At 36.0% G+C, this 17,267-nt stretch overlaps 2 protein-coding genes across 15 annotated transcripts in view; one reads left to right on the top strand and one right to left on the bottom strand.

Moving 5' to 3' along the window:
- LOC106871127 (C2 domain-containing protein 5) overlaps positions 1-13,218 on the bottom strand; it is an 87,746-nt gene extending 74,528 nt beyond the window's left edge. For 6 of the 11 annotated variants that reach the window (XM_089354809.1, XM_089354810.1, XM_089354804.1 and 3 more), the window contains exons 1-6: positions 13,193-13,218; positions 7,196-7,321; positions 5,950-6,036; positions 5,030-5,070; positions 3,210-3,340; positions 471-566 (exon numbers count right to left, since the gene is read on the bottom strand). In XM_089354809.1, coding sequence (XP_089210935.1) covers positions 471-566; positions 3,210-3,340; positions 5,030-5,070; positions 5,950-6,036; positions 7,196-7,285 — 445 coding nt within the window. In that variant the 5' untranslated portion in view covers positions 7,286-7,321; positions 13,193-13,218. Of the gene's footprint in view, positions 1-470; positions 567-3,209; positions 3,341-5,029; positions 5,071-5,949; positions 6,037-7,195; positions 7,322-12,810 lie in introns of all 11 variants that reach the window. The other 5 variants (XM_089354811.1, XM_089354805.1, XM_089354808.1 and 2 more) reach the window with 2 other exon arrangements.
- The window catches only part of LOC106870908 (FGFR1 oncogene partner 2 homolog), a 13,713-nt gene continuing 9,626 nt past the window's right edge, over positions 13,181-17,267 (top strand). Inside the window, exon 1 of one of the 4 annotated variants that reach the window (XM_052969254.2) lies at positions 13,181-13,388. Coding sequence is in view for 1 of the 4 variants with exons in the window: in XM_052969253.2 (XP_052825213.1) it covers positions 14,135-14,174 (40 nt within the window). In the remaining 3 variants the exon portion in view is untranslated. Of the gene's footprint in view, positions 13,389-13,662; positions 13,890-13,995; positions 14,175-17,267 lie in introns of those variants that run through there. The other 3 variants (XM_052969255.2, XM_052969256.2, XM_052969253.2) reach the window with 3 other exon arrangements.

The following is a 17,267-nucleotide window of genomic DNA, read 5'->3' as shown; positions in this document are numbered from 1 at the left end:
TGAAATAATTAAGTCACAAATTGTATGTTAACAAAAGCACGTTTTTCTAAAATATCAATAATCTATTCTAAATGAATGCAAGTAGTTGGGCACCACCTTAAAAGGTTTTAGTCAAACAAATCAACCCCTGTACCAATTTTTTTAAAGACTGGTACTTATTCTATTGGTCTCTTTTGCCAAACTGCTAAGTTTCGGGGGGGGGGGGGGCATAAGCAAATCAAAACTGGTTGCCAAGTGAAGGGTTGGGGAAGAACACAAAAACACACACAACATGTGTGTGTGTGTGTGCGTGCGTGTGTGTGTGTGTGACAGGCTTTCACACAGCTTCTGTCTATCAAATTCACTCACAAAGCATTTAGCTGGGAAGACACCTTCCCATGCAGCATGCAGTGGGACCGAACCCAAAACCCCATGGTTGCAATTAAAATTTCATTTACAATTAACAAGGCAATAGTTAAAATGATACTTACAACAAAAAAGTTGAACTCCACAGGAAGACTGACGGAACCTATTGAAGTCACTGAACAAATCAACTTTTACTATGAAATTTAGTTCTCCACGTATGCCTAGAATAAAAGGATGATAAAAGAATATATCAGATTTTGAACAAAAAAAAAAATATGGGAATCTTTTGTTCTCGCTTGATACTTTTGATACCAACCCACTTGAAACCACTTCTTTTAAAATGATCTAAAACAAAATATTTTATCATAATTGTGTCCTTGAGCAAGACAGTTTATTTCAGTTGTTCCAGTCCACTTAGCTGGCAAAAATGAGTAGTACCTGTAATTCAAAGGGCCGGCCTTGTCACACTCTGTGTCATGCTGAATCTCCCTGAGAACTACGTTAAGGATACGCGTGTCTGTGAAGTGCTCAACCACTTGCATGTTAATTTCGTGAGCAGGTTGTTCTGTTGATCAGATCAATAGGAACCCTCATCGTCGTAACCACTGGAGTGCCAAAAATATATACCATCACACTGAATCTTACATGTTTTAGTCCTGCTAGAATTAAGGAATTTTTTTTTAGATATGGCAATAGGAACTATGCCAGTGTATTCTTTCTCGGGAAATATTATTGCTGCTTCATTTATAGGAAAACTAAAAGTTATATTTAACAAGATACTAGATACTTATACAGGAAAGGCAAGTTGATTTTTAAACTTCCCATTATTGTTAGTTCCAATTTTGTGCTGTATTCATCAAAAGTTACCCTAATGAAAAGTTAGTGCATATTATACATACATACCTACACACACACACAAGTATATAGAACAGGCTTTTTACAGTTTTCATCTACCAAATCCACCCTCAAGGGCTTGGTTGGCCAGGGGCTATAGTTGACGACACTTGCCTGAGGTGGGACTAAACTTGAAACCAAATGGGTGGGAAACAAACTTCTTACCACATAACCATGCCTGCACCTTTGCACCAAATAAAAATAACATTTCTAATACTAAACGAATTTTACAGGTAATTCAAACCTTCAGTATGATTGTAGGCTGAAGCCTCAACTATGAAGCAATAAACTATATTTAACAAATTGTTCTAGACTAGATTTTCATATTTGTTTAATTATTACTGCATTCTCTTGTGCCCAGCTACATTTGGCAAAACCCCAAATGTAAACTATGTATGTCATGTCAGATCCTGATATCAGCAAAGTAGTATTTTGTTTATCAAAAATGTATAAATTTGGTTTATTACCTGAACACAAGTAAGAGTAAAGTATATATAGTAAAGTAAATATGATATTGGACAGCCAGTTTCTAGGTATTGAGTTCAAACTCACTGTACTTGTTTTGTTGTGTATTTGGACAGAACACTTAATTCCACATGAACAGATTCACATAGCTGCTATTACATGCAGTGTGCAAATTTTCTAGGAAATCTACAGGTGATTTAACAGTTTCATCTCTCAGTTAATTAACCTTTTCATTACTGTATTTCTGTTGAAATGAACTTTGAAAATGACAAATCTGGTAAAACAATTTGGTACTATTGGGATGATGTTTAGAACATAATCATGGAGTTTTGATGGAAGCTTTTAATTTAGATCGCTATAAAAGTGCAAGTTTGAATCATACAACCAGGGGCAGTATCAGACATGTTGGTATCAAAGGGGTTAATGCTTATGCCCTCTTACTTGAGTAAAAGACCATAAGTTATTAACGGGAGAATTATATGATAATCATGTTTTTTGGGGGTGGGGGTGGGGGAGGTTGTATTTTAAGAAGTTTGGTTCCCAACCTGATGGCTTCAAGTTCAATCCCACTACAAAGCACCTTGGATAGGTGTCTTCTACTGACCAAAGCTTTCTGAGTGGATATGGATATGGTAGACAATCATATGTATGTATGTGTGCGTGTGTCTGTTTGTGTTACTCTCTCCTTGTCATAACACTGTATGACAGTTGTAAATGAGTGTCACTGTCATGTAAGTGGTGTCCTTTGTTTCTAATCTTCCACGGACACATGTCTAGTCATGAGGAAATATCATCTGGCTTGGAAATATGAGAAATGGTGACAGGAAGGGCAACCAACTCTAGAAAATCTGCCTTAACAAATTTGTCTGGCCCATTTGAAAGTGGAAAAGCAGGCATTAAAATGATGACGATGGTCTGGAGGCAGTGGCTATAACCTTTGCAAGTCCTCTAGACAGGTGAGAATGATGCCATTAATGTTCCTCTAATTTCTTTATAAGTCAATATTTGCAGGAAAGATGAGCAGGGAAGGGATTCCAATTGAAGATCTGAGAAGGAAGTACAGGGTGTAGTGATAAATGCAGAATCTGGGGACAGAAGGTAGACACGAGAGAGAGAGAGAGAGAAAGAGAGAGAGAAATGGGTTGGGAATATTAGGGTGGAGGTGACACGAGCCCAGCTAGCTCCAAGGAGCAGAGGACATGATAGAAGCAGCAAAAAAGGTAGCAGAGATAGTACACCTGTGGACGTAAGGCTGGAATGCGTTTGTGGATGACTTAATGCCAATTATTCAGGTGCTAATCAGTGTTATAAGCCAAGTGAAATTATCACAAATGGAAAACAAAACCAACTTTGCTCACTGATAAAATATGTCTTTAGTTTCTTCCAAATTGCTGAAAAAAAGTACACTCAACAATATCAATATGCTGACAACACTGATGAAAAATAATGATAATAATAATAATAATAATAATAATAATAGTGAGGACATATAATAGTATAGTTACCCCGCATAGTGTCATAAATTGGAAACCAGCCATTTATTAATGAAGGGTTGTTCTTGATTAACAGAGGATTCAAGTCTATATAGACTTTTCCAATGCTGTCGTGGGCACTGTATGTATCATAGTCTAGTACTCTGAAAAGATAAATATTTAAGTATATATACACATGTACGTATGCACATACATACCCACACACACACACACAATGAGAGAGAAAGGTAAATTTGTTAGATAAATATCGAATTCTAACAGATACAGGGTCACAACTTTGAGGGAGGGTAGAGTCTATTCTATCAACCCCAATACTAATTTTATATTGCAATTAGCATTGTTGGTTGAAGGTTTCTAGTAAGCTAATCCCTGATTCACTGTATTTTTGGCAGTAAGAATGACAAGGGAATGCCTGTAACTCAGTGCAGAACAGTTACTGCACAAGACCAACATTTGCAGAAGAACTTAATTGGCCGAATCACTTGGGAATATTACTGAAACTTTTATACAAAACTGAATTTTCTCCAAACCATATATTACTGTCTTAAAAGAGGAAGGACACATTGAACAATGTAGTACTAGATATATCCTATATCTCAAGAAAAGACAGGATGGCCACGAATGATAGGCATTTGATCATAGGTAATTTCAACCAAGGTCAATCAGCTACTAAACAATGACAATAATTGATATCACTATCAAAGTCAAAGAGAGAGGAAAGACCAAAGTTAATTTGGTGAAATTTAAACACAACACCATCATGACAAAACTAAATACTGTAATATATTTAGTAGAATGTCATCCCGTCTCAGCTACTACCACTACCTTTGAAATAGCAATAACAACAATTGCTGCACAGATATGCAGTCTGAGAATTTCAGCAGAGGATAAATGAAAAATTGTTGCATTCATGCTTTAGTAAGAAAAGTATTAACTGCATTAGAAATGTGATATTGCTACATGTAGAAATGAAAATTGGACCATGGACCCAGTTTGTTAAGAGCTTATCACTGTAATACTCACTTTGCCATGTCTAATGTTGTTGTTGCTGTTGTTGTATGTTATCTTTAGGTTAACCCTGATCGAGCAGATCTATGCTCAAAGATACAGAGGTTGGATGAAATAATGGAAACACCTAACATCATAATTTTGAAGTATCTATAAAACCATCAAAATCTTGTTTGTTTTTATGTTTTTTTTTTATTCATTAATAGTGTTGCTTAATATCTTTTGCTAAAATTGCTGTTTCTTGGGAGCTGTACTTTTGTGATCCTTTCTAACAATTCGCATAAGAGTCCAACAGTCCCTATTTGAAAGTTTTGGTTTTCTTCCAGAGTTTTGTTTCTACAAGGAGGTTTTTCCTTCTTTCTCAAAGGCTGTCATTACTTTCGAGACAGTACTTCTTGATAAAACCAAACATTTCAGCTGTTTTCATTACACTAGCACCTGCCATATGAGCACCAACAATTTGACCTCTTTGAAAGTTCCATAGATCTGTCATTTTAATGAATTTTAATTACCTTTTTTTGATGATATCATCTTCAACATACAAAACTACTTAATTCTCAAAGGGTTCCAGTCTACTATATTTGATGTCATAGAAGACACATTTTTTTTCCTAAATAAATGTCTCAAAAAGAATCACAGCCAATCATATATGCAACTGGAGTGCATCTAATATACCTGTGCATCTTTTATGCACAGATACTTAGTACTTAGCTACAAACAGATAAAAATGCAAGCAGAAAGCAGATCTCTATAACTGATTACTACTAAAAATGTACTAATTCAAACAAGAACTTGATTAAAATTTTTTTTAAGAAGAATCTTACCGTAATATAAGAGGTTCATCTTGAAGTGCTTCATCTTCAACCTAAGAAGAAATAAAATAAAAAAAGTTCTGAGATATTTTCAGTCAATCACATCTACTATTTTTCTTCCACTAACAAGTAAGGGTTTTCTTCTTTTCTCTCTGCATCTTTCAGTTTTGGGTGTCCAACTTTCAAACTTTACTCTTTTACTTGTTTCAGTCATTTGACTGTGGCCATGCTGGAGCACCGCCTTTAGTCGAGCAAATCGACCCCAGGACTTATTCTGTGGAAGCCTAGTACTTATTCTATCAGTCCCTTTTGCCGAACCGCTAAGTTACGGGGGATGTAAACCCACCACCATCGGTTGTCAAGCAATGCTGTGGGGACAAACACAGACACACATATGCATATATATATATATATACATACATATATACGACGGGCTTCTTTCAGTTTCTGTCTACCAAATCCACTCACAAGGCTTTTGTCAGCCCGAGGCTATAGCAGAAGACACTTGCCCAAGGTGCCACGCAGTGGGAAAAGAACCCGGAACCATGTGGTTGGTAAGCAAGCTACTTACCACACAGCCACTCCTGCGCCTATTGAATTTATCCAATTCATACTTCTGGCATTCTTTGATTCTTTTGCCATTTGTTGGAATCCAGTATATCAGCATTTCTATGTACCTCTTTTCACCTGTTTAACCTCTTTTTCAACAGGTGCTTGTTATATGACACCAGCACAGGGCATCCAGTTAACAAAACAATCACTTTTCAAAAAACTATCTCATGCATACAAATATGAAAAATAAAAAAACAACATGTCTGAGACATTTAATCTTTACAACCCTTTTGCTACAAAAATTAGACTTAACTACAGAAATCAATCTTGAAAAATAAATTACTTGTAAATACAATAACGAAAAAAAAAAAAAAAATTACCTCAAATTTAAACCAGTCTGAATTCCATTGAGGATTTAAAGATTTTCGACAGACATCAGTTTTAAAGATATCATTTCCAAAACGAACCTGAAAATAATAGAAATTAAATTTAGAAGAAAGAAAATGAAAATTCTATGTTAAAGATCAAAATTTTTCTTAATTTTTTTTTTTTCATTTTTTACTTCTTTCAGTCACTGCAACCAGGCTGAGCTGTGGCTCTGCCTTGAAGGGTTTAGCTCAATGATTCCCAACATGGGGCATATGCCCCACCAGTGGAGCCTGGGAAAATTGGAGGGGGGGGGGTATGGTGCTGTAGTTGTTGTTAGGCACAAGATGCTCCTTAAAGTGATTCACTTTCTTTTTCTTAGTCAATAATGTATTCTTTTTTGGACTCAGTACTTAATAAAAGAGTTAACAGTAGATTCTTTTGTATTAAATGATTGCGATTAAATATTTTAAATAAAGTTGCATTTTTTTTCTCAACAACTTGTGGGGCATGCATTTTTCTGAAAAGTTATAGTGGGGCCTGAGAGAAAATATGTTGGGAAACACTGGTTTAGCTGAAGAAATCAACAAATTAAGACATAGGTTGTCCCAGAGTTATGGTATGGTATATATTTGCACTTCGCAAAATGTTAGCAGCTTTTGAGAGGAGGCGAATTTTCTGATCTCAGGGAGGAAACAGAAACTCAATTTATTCACATAGATTTTGCCTAAAATGAAGGCTTTGTTAGTTAATTACAATCTTGTAGAACAAAGGAAGATAACTGGTTTCAAATTTTGGCACAATGCCAGCAATTTTGTGTGTGTGTGGGGGGGGGGGGGGTAAGTTGATTATATCAACCCCAGTGTTCTACTGGTACTTGTTTAACTGACACTGAAACGATGAAAGGTTAAGTCCACATTGGTGGCATTTGAACTTAAAAAGTAAAGGCGGATGAAATGCCACGATGCATTTTGCCTGGTGCAGTAATGATTCTGTCAATTCACCGCCTTTCTAAGGAAAATTACTAATGATGCCCGATAAAAAGCACTTAGTCCACTCTGTTGGGTGGTTGGTGTTAGGAAGGGCATCCAGCTGCAAAATCCCTGCCAAAGCAGACAGCGAATCCTGGTGCAGTCTGCTGCCTAGCCAGCTTCTGTCAAACTGTCCAACTCACGCCAGCATTAAATGATGATGATGATGATGATGATGATGATGATGATGATGATACTTCTGGCAGTGAACACATGTATAAATACTAACCTCCACAAAGGCATCTGTAAGATCACTGGCCCGGTCCATAATAGGCAAATCCCTGGCTGCCACAACTTTAACTTTCAATCGTCCAGGCATCTTCAGGTTGAATTAGTCAAGCATGATACAAAATTCCTGAAAATAAAAAAAAATATCTTCAATTAAGTTACAATAACTATAGCTGTAAAATGTGTTTTTTTTTTTCTAGATTGCAATAATTACAGCAATTTCTTATATATGAAACCCCCAAACCATTCGTGTTTTATAGTAAGTATGAAAGAGATGGTTGAAAGGACAGCAATAAAGAAATAGTGTCTTCATTCTTATTCAAGAGATAGTTTATTACTATTAGTAACTAATTTTGCTTAAATTAATACCTCTCCATTTAACAAACTGCGCATACTTATTTCAGCAATTATGTTACAAAATGAATAATTAATGGATTATTATCATAATTAGTAGGCACACTTTCAAAATACTAATTATATCAATGAAAAATAAGTTTTTTCTTTATTTTGCTTTTTAATGTACACTCTCGCACTCATTTTGGTTAAATCTAGAAAACATTTACTGCATGCAAACTAATTAGAATTAATAACTTAATGTCTAAATAATACCTGTTCACTTTAATTAGGCTTTTTTTTTTTTGGCTTTTTTTTCTAATCTGAATTTTTATTTCTATTTTGGTATGTACATTATAAGAACGAAATCTAATAATGCTATTGTTAGGCATGTGCCTGTTTAATATAATGCCAACAAGTAGAATGTGGTCTGCTAGGGTTCTCTATATAATCATAATGAATTTCAAAATTATATTAATATCATCATCATCATTTAACACCCATTTCCATGTTGGAATGGATTGGACAACTTGACAGGAACTGGCAAGGCCTGGGGCTGCACCAGGTTCCATAATCTGTTTTGGCTTGATTTCTACAGCTGGATGCCTTTCCTGATGCCAACCCCTTTACATAGTGTACTGGGTGCTTTTCATGTGGTACCATCACCAGTGCTTTTTACATGACACCAGCACCAATACCAATGCTTTTTTTTTATCTGGCACCTTGGTTTTAAACCCACGCATCACAACAAAATTGATATCCAATATCAATTAACATAAAAAAAAACAATATATGGACTAATCAAAATCATAAGAGAATGAACTGAGACAGCCTCATCATCACCATTGTTTTAGCATCCATTTTTCCATAGGTAAGACAGAATTTGAGGTAAATTGTCTATGGCTGGATGCCTTACTTCTGCCAATAACATTCATTACCAAGTAAGGTAATATGTCCCCCACCATCACCTAACTGCTTTCCTATATTGCTTCTCTGATCCCTTCGAGTGTCACAGACTCATAGAACTCTTAAGATTCAAATCAGTTTAATAACATTGGTTCACTTTGTAAATCTATCAAAAATTGTAAGCTACCAGAGAAATAAATCTAGGCTTTGACAACAACATATGTAGTACACTGTTTATATTAGTTGGACTGATGCCCTCATCTTGATTGCTGCTTTCACAACATTTCAGCTATGTACACTCCAGCCTTCTTCAAGTGTCTTGAAATTCACTCTAGTGCCTTGCCTGGGAGTGAACTCAGAATCACTAGGTGACTGCACTGCATTAACCAATGCCTTTATCAACTATGCTATGCCCTTAGATAGTGACAGAGCGAATTTTTAAGGCTTATAAGCCTCTATTGATGTCTTATGCTGACTCCGTACTGATTGGATAATACAATTCTATATTTGAGATGAGGAATTTATGTTATGTACATAATCATCATCATCATCATCGTTTAACGTCCGCTTTCCATGCTAGCATGGGTTGAACGATTTGACTGAGGACTGGTGAAACCAGATGGCTACACCAGGCTCCAATCTGATTTGGCAGAGTTTCTACAGCTGGATGCCCCTCCTAACGCCAACAAATAGTATACATAATATAAATTCCTTATGTAAAAAATATAGAATTGTATGAACAGCACAGGAGTTATACACAAGCCCTCAGAAACCAGATTATCATCATTGAGATTAAACTGCTTGACTTGCACAAATTCTTTCAATTATAGTTCATTTTCAACAGGTGAAATAGTACATTTACAGAATGACAAGGGGGGAACTCTTTTACAGCAGATGTGATAATGAGCTGGCACTAGTTTACAACCACAAGGTCCAGGCTCTGTCGCTGTGTGGTGATGGCTTGTGTGCTCCACTGACCAAGAGAGCTATATTAGCAGAGCACCAGCTCCTGATAGGGCCTTGCATGCTGGACAGGTCAAAGGATAGAGGCCAGACTAATATGGATCACCGGATCACCTCTTCCCAAAATTAAAGAAGGGTTTGTGTAGGGCCAATACCCCTACCTAGAAAAAAGGAAAAAAAATACAGAAGCATTGATGGCAACTGAAAACCAGCAAGACCTGGGAGGAGAAGGTCTTATGTGGTGCAGCAAAAGCCAAAAGGAAGCTGCAAGGTCAACTCTCCCTTCTGACTACCAGAACAACCCAAAGTTGCAAACAATGGAGAAAAGTCATTGATGACCTTTGCTCCATAAGAACCAAAGGGCTTCATTAGAGTATTTGTTTAATCCCAAAATGGCCCAAACACAGCTAGCCATGATCAAGGGCATTCCAGCCACGACTATCCCATTTATTTTTATTTACACAAAGAATCCAATGTATCTCTTTTCAAAGATAGCATGTGAAGTGGAGATCTAACTTCTAATTTAGCATGCCAAACAGGAATGTCTCATTTCTTTTTTTTTTTTGCATATTTCAGACATAGTGTATCCAAGATTGGACTGTGTCCATTTTTAAGTTGGAGGAAATTTGGTTGATAATTTACAGCAGGTTGAGCAAACACTTAGGTATCAGTTAGGGGACAAACAGGGATAGCTTATAAGATACACTGCTGCAGATCTGTTCAGCTTGTACTAGCAATATTTACTCTGTCTGTCTCCACATGATTGCACTGGGGACCGCAATCATCAACGGAGATTTTAATGTATGAAAACAACCTTCCCAACAATGCTGACACAATATGCCTTAGCAAATACTATATAAACCCTATGCTGCTAAACATTCATGGCACTGAGTACAATAAGGTATCTCAAACCAAAAGAAAATCTACATGTTCAGAGTGCTTGGCTGCTTACATGCATTGAAATACTTATCCCTGTTGTGCAGGTCAATTCAAGCAGAGCCAACGGAAGCCTTATTAATGTTACACTACCACTGCTTACACCTCTCTTTCCTTCAGTAGCTTTCACAGGATTCCACCCAACCCCACCCCACCCCACCTAGTCTATTTATCCCCCCCCCCCGTCTTGTGTCCTTTCTCTTCACACCTGTCCATATTCACCCTTTATAAAATTGGATAGTCTCAGACCCAACTACACAACCCACTATCACTTTTTGAACTCTATTCTTCCTGTTTTCTCAAACCTTCCACAAATCCCTTCCCCATCCCCCGTTCCTGCCATACTCCACCATTCTCTCTTCTTATCACCCCTCATCCCTTTGTCTTGGATTATTGTTCACTCCCACATCTGTTCGCCTTCAGTTATAGGGACCACTTGAGGGTCTTAGCCTTGCAAGTTACAAGCTGATCATCACCAGCATTGGTGCCACAAAAAAGGCATCCAGTACATTTTGTATAATGGATAATGTAAGGAATGGCATCCAGAACTGCCCAACACAAGCCAGTATGGATGTTAAATGATGATGATAAGGAGAAGGATTAGTGCAAAATTGATACTGTGCTACATTAAAAGACTACAATTGAAGAACACAATACAACACATAAATACACTAGTTGTCAATTCTTACAAACCACTGAACAATCACAATTAGAAAAGAAAAAAAAACATACAAATCCTACTTTTCGTTTGTGACTTAATCTTAAACAGTTTGATTTTAACATTGACTCAATCACCAGGCTATATGAACAGTGTGGATACTTGCCAACAGAGAAGCTTTATAATAAAAACCTTATATGTGTAATTTGGGAGCATAGAAAATAACCCAGATGTGGCACTTCATCAAAAAAATATGATGTAATTTTATTTGCTAATTCAATTAGCAAATAAAATTACATCATATTCGGACTCAGCATCAAATTATTGAAAAATAGGTAATGGTTTCTTTTCGGGAAAGAAGGGTTGTTGTTTTTGTGAAATGGAGGGTTATAAACGATAGAATCATAACCAAAATCATTCGTTATATAGTTAGGGAAACTCGTGTTGACAGATGATGTTTAAACCCAAGTTAGCCATGATCAAATAGATCTATGATCAAAAGGGCATTCCAATCGTAACTGCTTTGCCGTTTATTCTGTGTATCTAGGACTATATTAGCTAACTCGTCAGTCTACCCTTTTCTTTTTTAAAGACGATCTGGTGAAAATGTAAAGTAAATTTCAATGGTATTTCTAACAGGTGGAGCGATAACGTAGAGGGTTTCTCGTCAGATTGCCTGTCTGATAATTATATATAAGGGAAATGGGGTACCGTGACAGACTTGCTGTTCCAAACGATTAATCAGACGGTTCCAATTCAGAATTGAAACTTGGTTATATGCTTTGGGTTTGCATCACAACTAAGAAAACAAATTTCTGAAGACATGACTCTTTGAATTTATGTGAGAATGAAAGAGGGAAATTGTGACGTTCATCCTATTCCGAATCTTAAAGCGATAAATTCTAACCACAAATATAAAGTAGATTGCGAACTCGGTGCGTTGAAAACTTACACTACCCTCCTCCAATCATTTTTTCTTCCCTTAGAAAATGTCTTTTTTTTTTCTGGAAGGTGGGTGTCTATTGCCAATTATATCGTTCATTATATTGCTGATATTCATTTCATGGACGCATGAAGGAATTGAACTCAAACATTAATAACAATACGAATATTTAAAGAATATATATTTTTTTTTCTTCCAGATTTAACCATTTGATCTGTTCGTAGTCTGCAACACACCCACACACCAGGAGTTTTGACAATTCTGTATTAATTTAAAGGAAAGTCAGCTATCGTCAATACGTGAGGAGGTACGCGAAAGTTCGTTTGAAACGGACGAAAATTTTGTTAATAATATAATATTTATTTCAGTAAAATATATTCTTTCCTCAGCTATTCGGAAGCCACTAGAGAAATACTTCTACGAACATATACGAAAAGGGTGGTGTGTGTGTATGTATATGTGTGTGTGTATATATATATATAGAGATAGATAGATATAGATATATATACATATAAAATCAAAGTAGCAACATTATGAGCTTTAACTATATTCAGTTTAAGATTTAGCATTGCATCTAGATATTTCCATAAATTGGTTTTCAAACAAGCCTGAACAGAGGATTTTTTTTTTCAATATATACATAGTATGTACAGAAGAAGATAGCAAACGGATCAATAACACAGAAGACACTCGTGCTTTAGTACAGCACTAGCAGGCAGCATTTGGGTGTTGGAAAAATTAAAATAGCAAAGAAAATATTTAAAATGCAATAGACATATTCAGAAATACAGAACTGAAATAATTAAACCTCATTAAAAAGCGAAGAAAATGAAAGTGCCATTCAACATTTTCTAAACAATCCGCAATAATATCATACCTTTTAAACGTCAGCTTGAATATATAGCTGCATATATTAGAATGTATATGTATATATATAAATCTAGTTAGAGTAAGAGACATGCAAATGATCGTTAAAGTTTGGAAATGTAGTAACATTTTAAATTTAATTAAGAGATATTTTTTTAACAGAAAAAAAAGGGAAATTACGAAGGACCCCCCCCCCCCTCCTCTCCCTTGGAAATTAGTACCGAGAGGATTCGTTAATTGCGGATAGAGTGTAGAAAATGTATGACAGTATAAGACAACAGAGACAATTAGTTTGAATGATGAAACTACGAAGAGACGTTCTGACGTCTCCGTAAAGGACAATGTTATTTTGCTGGTGCCTGGCTTAGCTGGAGTTTTTGTTTGATACTTACACTTGCTTTTAACGTCACCACGGTTTGGATCCATGCTGAATTTACCTCCTGGTGTAAAAGACTTCCATCCGATCACATTACCACACTCGATTGTCTCCCCTTGATTTACGTAGTTTTCTGAAGGGAAAAAAATTTTCTGTTTTGTTGTTTCGAGACAAAAGTAATTCATCTGGGAAAGGTACAAAAAAATCGAAAGGTAAGTGATTCATATGTATGTTTATATATATTTATTAATATTAACATATTATAGTGTTGTGGGGAAATTGTAGTTTATGTTTTCTGTAATAAAAGGGAAATAGGAAAGATATCAGTAGGGAAAGCTACGTTTGCATTCGATAATGGCACGAGGCTTCAGAAAATTAGCAAATAAAAAGGAGTGGATATGGAGTTATTGTATTATATGAACCAATAATTGATGTTTATATGCGTGATTGTTGAGTTTTGATAATACTGATGACCTATAGGAATATAAGTGCAAAGTTTTAAGCTAAAATTATTGAAACAATGTGTCATCTGTTTGCCATGTCAGTGACAGACGGCGAGAAACAGGAAAAAAAAGAAAACAAAATAACATAGAATATCGAGGGATTATGCGGGTTTGAAAACCGTTATTGCCAAGGAATTGTTTTGTCTTGCATCGACAATAACTTAATAACCTCTTCATCGTTTGTCTCGAGTTAGAATCTCGTGTACCAAGGTATGATCTGTTTGTTTTTGTTTTCACTGTCTCCATTATCAGTCTGTATTATTATTATTTTTTTCCTTTCGAAATAATGCTATTCCAACGTTTATTGCTGTGCAGCTGGCTACCAAGTAATCAATTGTTACGCAAATAGTGTTATTTTAGACTGTGTATGTATAAAATCAACACATACTCATTCTTCAATTGTTCTGTGACCAGGATACTCAAAAACTAAAAACTCTTGTAATGGTCACTGCCAAATGTTTGGTGGTAGCTTAAACGGAACACTGAAAATGGCAGGTTTGTTAAATTGTTATACTATAATAATGTATGTTTAATATGAACGCAGTATATTAGATATATAAGGGAAGAGAGATGGAATGTTATGAATTTCATATTTTCTTTCAAATTTTGAACATAACTTGGCGTCATCAAATTGAAATGGCTACAAGTGGGAATTGAAACTAGGATAGTTAGCTATAATAATCATTATCACGAAAACAATTGTTTATGTAGACATAAAATCTTTTTTTTTAAGGAAGGAGAAAGGGAAAGATTTAATATTCATGCTATTTCTTATCGTTGGTCACATAATGTTTGTCGGAGATTAATACACTCGTATGACTTGACTATGATGGTGTTTATTTGATTGATGCCACCAGGATGCAATTGAACGTCGACATGAATATGTTCGGGACTAGTGCCGTCTTAAGGTATGGGACACACTGGGCAGTTGCTCAGGGACCTTCATGGGTTTAGGGGCCCAATTCTGATCCGTGTATGATGTGGCTTGCTGTCATTTAATAAATACTATAGGGCTCGTTTGCCAACGGGCTTATAATGCAGGTAAAACGGCTGTCCTGGGCCATATGTAAAAAAAGAAATCAATAATAAGAATAATATAATCACTAATATCGTTGTTGTTGTATGTTGTAACCAGTATTTTCTTTTAAGTTAGTAATACTATATTTTAACTACTATTGCCGATTCCTTGGAGTCAGTCCTAACCGAAGACAACGGTTTACGAGGGTTAATTTATTACTGATAAAAATTAAAGTTAACGATGAGATTATTTACATCTTAGATACCTTCCTTTTCTCTTTCTCTCGAGTTGTTAGTGTTTTTTAAGGTTTTTTTTTAAACCTGTGTAAACAAGAGAATTGTCGATGCGTTCCAAGCACCCTATATACTATCATTGCAATTAAGGAACCTTATAAAAATCAGTATTTCACAGAACTTCATCCAAATTCAGAATTTTCTTGTTAATAATATGAATAAAACTCTTCAAATGACTTGTATCCGTCTAAGGAGTGTGTCGAGATTTCTAGAAAAACACTTTGGGTCACCCTTAAGATGAAAGGAATTGTGAATTGCTTAGAAACCAATTAGTGCGCTAGTATATTTCTTTTCTTTATATATCTATCTCCCTTGCTCTTGAAATTTTATATTTTTAAATTTTTTAATGGTGATTCTGTTGCATTTTTACATGAAGCATTATGTATGTATTTATATATATGTGTGTGTGTGTGTGTGTGTGTGTGTATGTGTATAAAATTAAAGTTGCCGAGAGAGCACACATTATGTGTAAACAGTTTGCTTATAGTACAAGCCGTTGGCATTATATTTTGTCATTTAAATCGTGACAGCTTTGTGTTTGTAATTCTATTTGCATCTAGGATGGCTTACAGGAATATGCTAGCATCTTATGTCAGATTAACTCCCAAAGTGCCAAGCTTTTGTGAAATGTGTCGTACTTCGTCGACATCTGTTGTAACTTGAACAGATTACACGTATTCTATCTAGGTGTTACTATTTTAAGGCTGCTTTAGTCGAGACATTCTTTCTTTAATAGCTATCTTAATTCTTCCACTCAAAAGAAGTAGTTTTAGGTTTGAGATGACTAACACCTCTGACTTAACAATGTGTTAGCCTTCATATTCCTGTGAAGTGTTTGGGTTTTAGAATGTTAAAAGAATTACAGTGTTAGAAGAAGGAATTGGACAGAATTTCTTCGGCATTACTGCCAGGATTGTGACAGGCAAATCGAAAGACCCCCGTCTTCGACGAGGTGACAGTGCTTAATATAACGTTTTCTAATTTAGGCACAGAGCCAGCAATTTGAGGGGAAAGAATTATTCGATATTAAACAATCCAATATTTGACCGTACTTTATTTTATCGGCCCCGAAAGGATAAAAAGTAAAGTTGACTTCGGCGGGATTTGAACTCAGAACGTATTAGAAAGGTTTATTATGTTGATATTATTTTCGAAGACTGTTAGTTGTAAGTAGTTTGGGTTTACAAATTTTTGTTTTAAGACAATTTTAAAATTTCTAATTTACTGGGAGCGGGCACAGTAATGCTCCAACTCCGACACTGGATCCCCAGAAAATGAGACGTTGACAGAAAAAGTCGGACTTGCTTTTTTCCGTTCGGCTTCCGTTCTTATCCACTCCTGTGGTCACGAATGTTGGTTAATCTCCGAAAAACTTGGATCACGAATACAAGGAGCCGATATGGGGTTCGTCTGAAGGGCTTCTGGAATAACATTACTCGACAGGGTGCATAGCTAATAGATCAGAGTCTCTTCAGGTCGAGCTGCTTCTCCGCATTTAGAGGTCACAGTTTCTTTACTGCGGACATGTGATTAGAATGTCGCAGGAAAAAATTGCGAGACAAATTCTTTAAGCTGAGCCTGCTGGCAGGAGACCTATGTTTAGCTCACGAGTGAGATGGTTGGATAATATCCACAGTCTCAGTTGGTCACGCTTGGAAATGAAGTCGGTAACTGTGATGACGGTTGCTTCTGATACGATCATATGGAGGAGGTGCCTGAAAACTCTATCCAAACAACCCTCCTAGGGATAGCGGGCGGAGAATGTGGGTGGATGAATTTACTGGAAATGGAATAAGAGAACAGTTATTCGTTATTAGAATACTTTCACCTTGAATCTTCATTATCCTATTCATAAATTGTGCAACAAATTTATTGGTTCCAAGCTAACGAGGGAGTATCTTCGTGGTGGTTCAATCTACTAGAAATCATAGTCAAATCTCCTCCAAATCACTCCCAAACTTCTTTTTAAAAAATGGACACATTTGGTTATGTAGTTGTATGTACACTATCCACAAAATGACTAGATGGTCGTGGCAGGATCATATGTCTACTTGCTTAGGGCTGACTTGGGACTGAACAACAACTAGAAAGATGACAAACGAACATTGTCACTCTATCAGCTAGAAATAGCAGCCAATTTTATTTCAGATTATGCCTTGCTGCTCTTAAAAAAGAAGAGCAGGACTGTCACTTTTGAAACCTCTCATCATGTCTCTGCTTCATCATGGCTAACCTGGGGTTAAACAAGTAGAAATCTGTCCATATTAAAATGTGTTT

This window comes from Octopus bimaculoides, chromosome 7 (assembly GCF_046866305.1).
Source record: "Octopus bimaculoides isolate indiv1 chromosome 7, ASM4686630v1, whole genome shotgun sequence".
NCBI classification, from domain to species: domain Eukaryota; kingdom Metazoa; phylum Mollusca; class Cephalopoda; order Octopoda; family Octopodidae; genus Octopus; species Octopus bimaculoides.
This window is presented reverse-complemented; position numbering and strand designations above follow the sequence as displayed.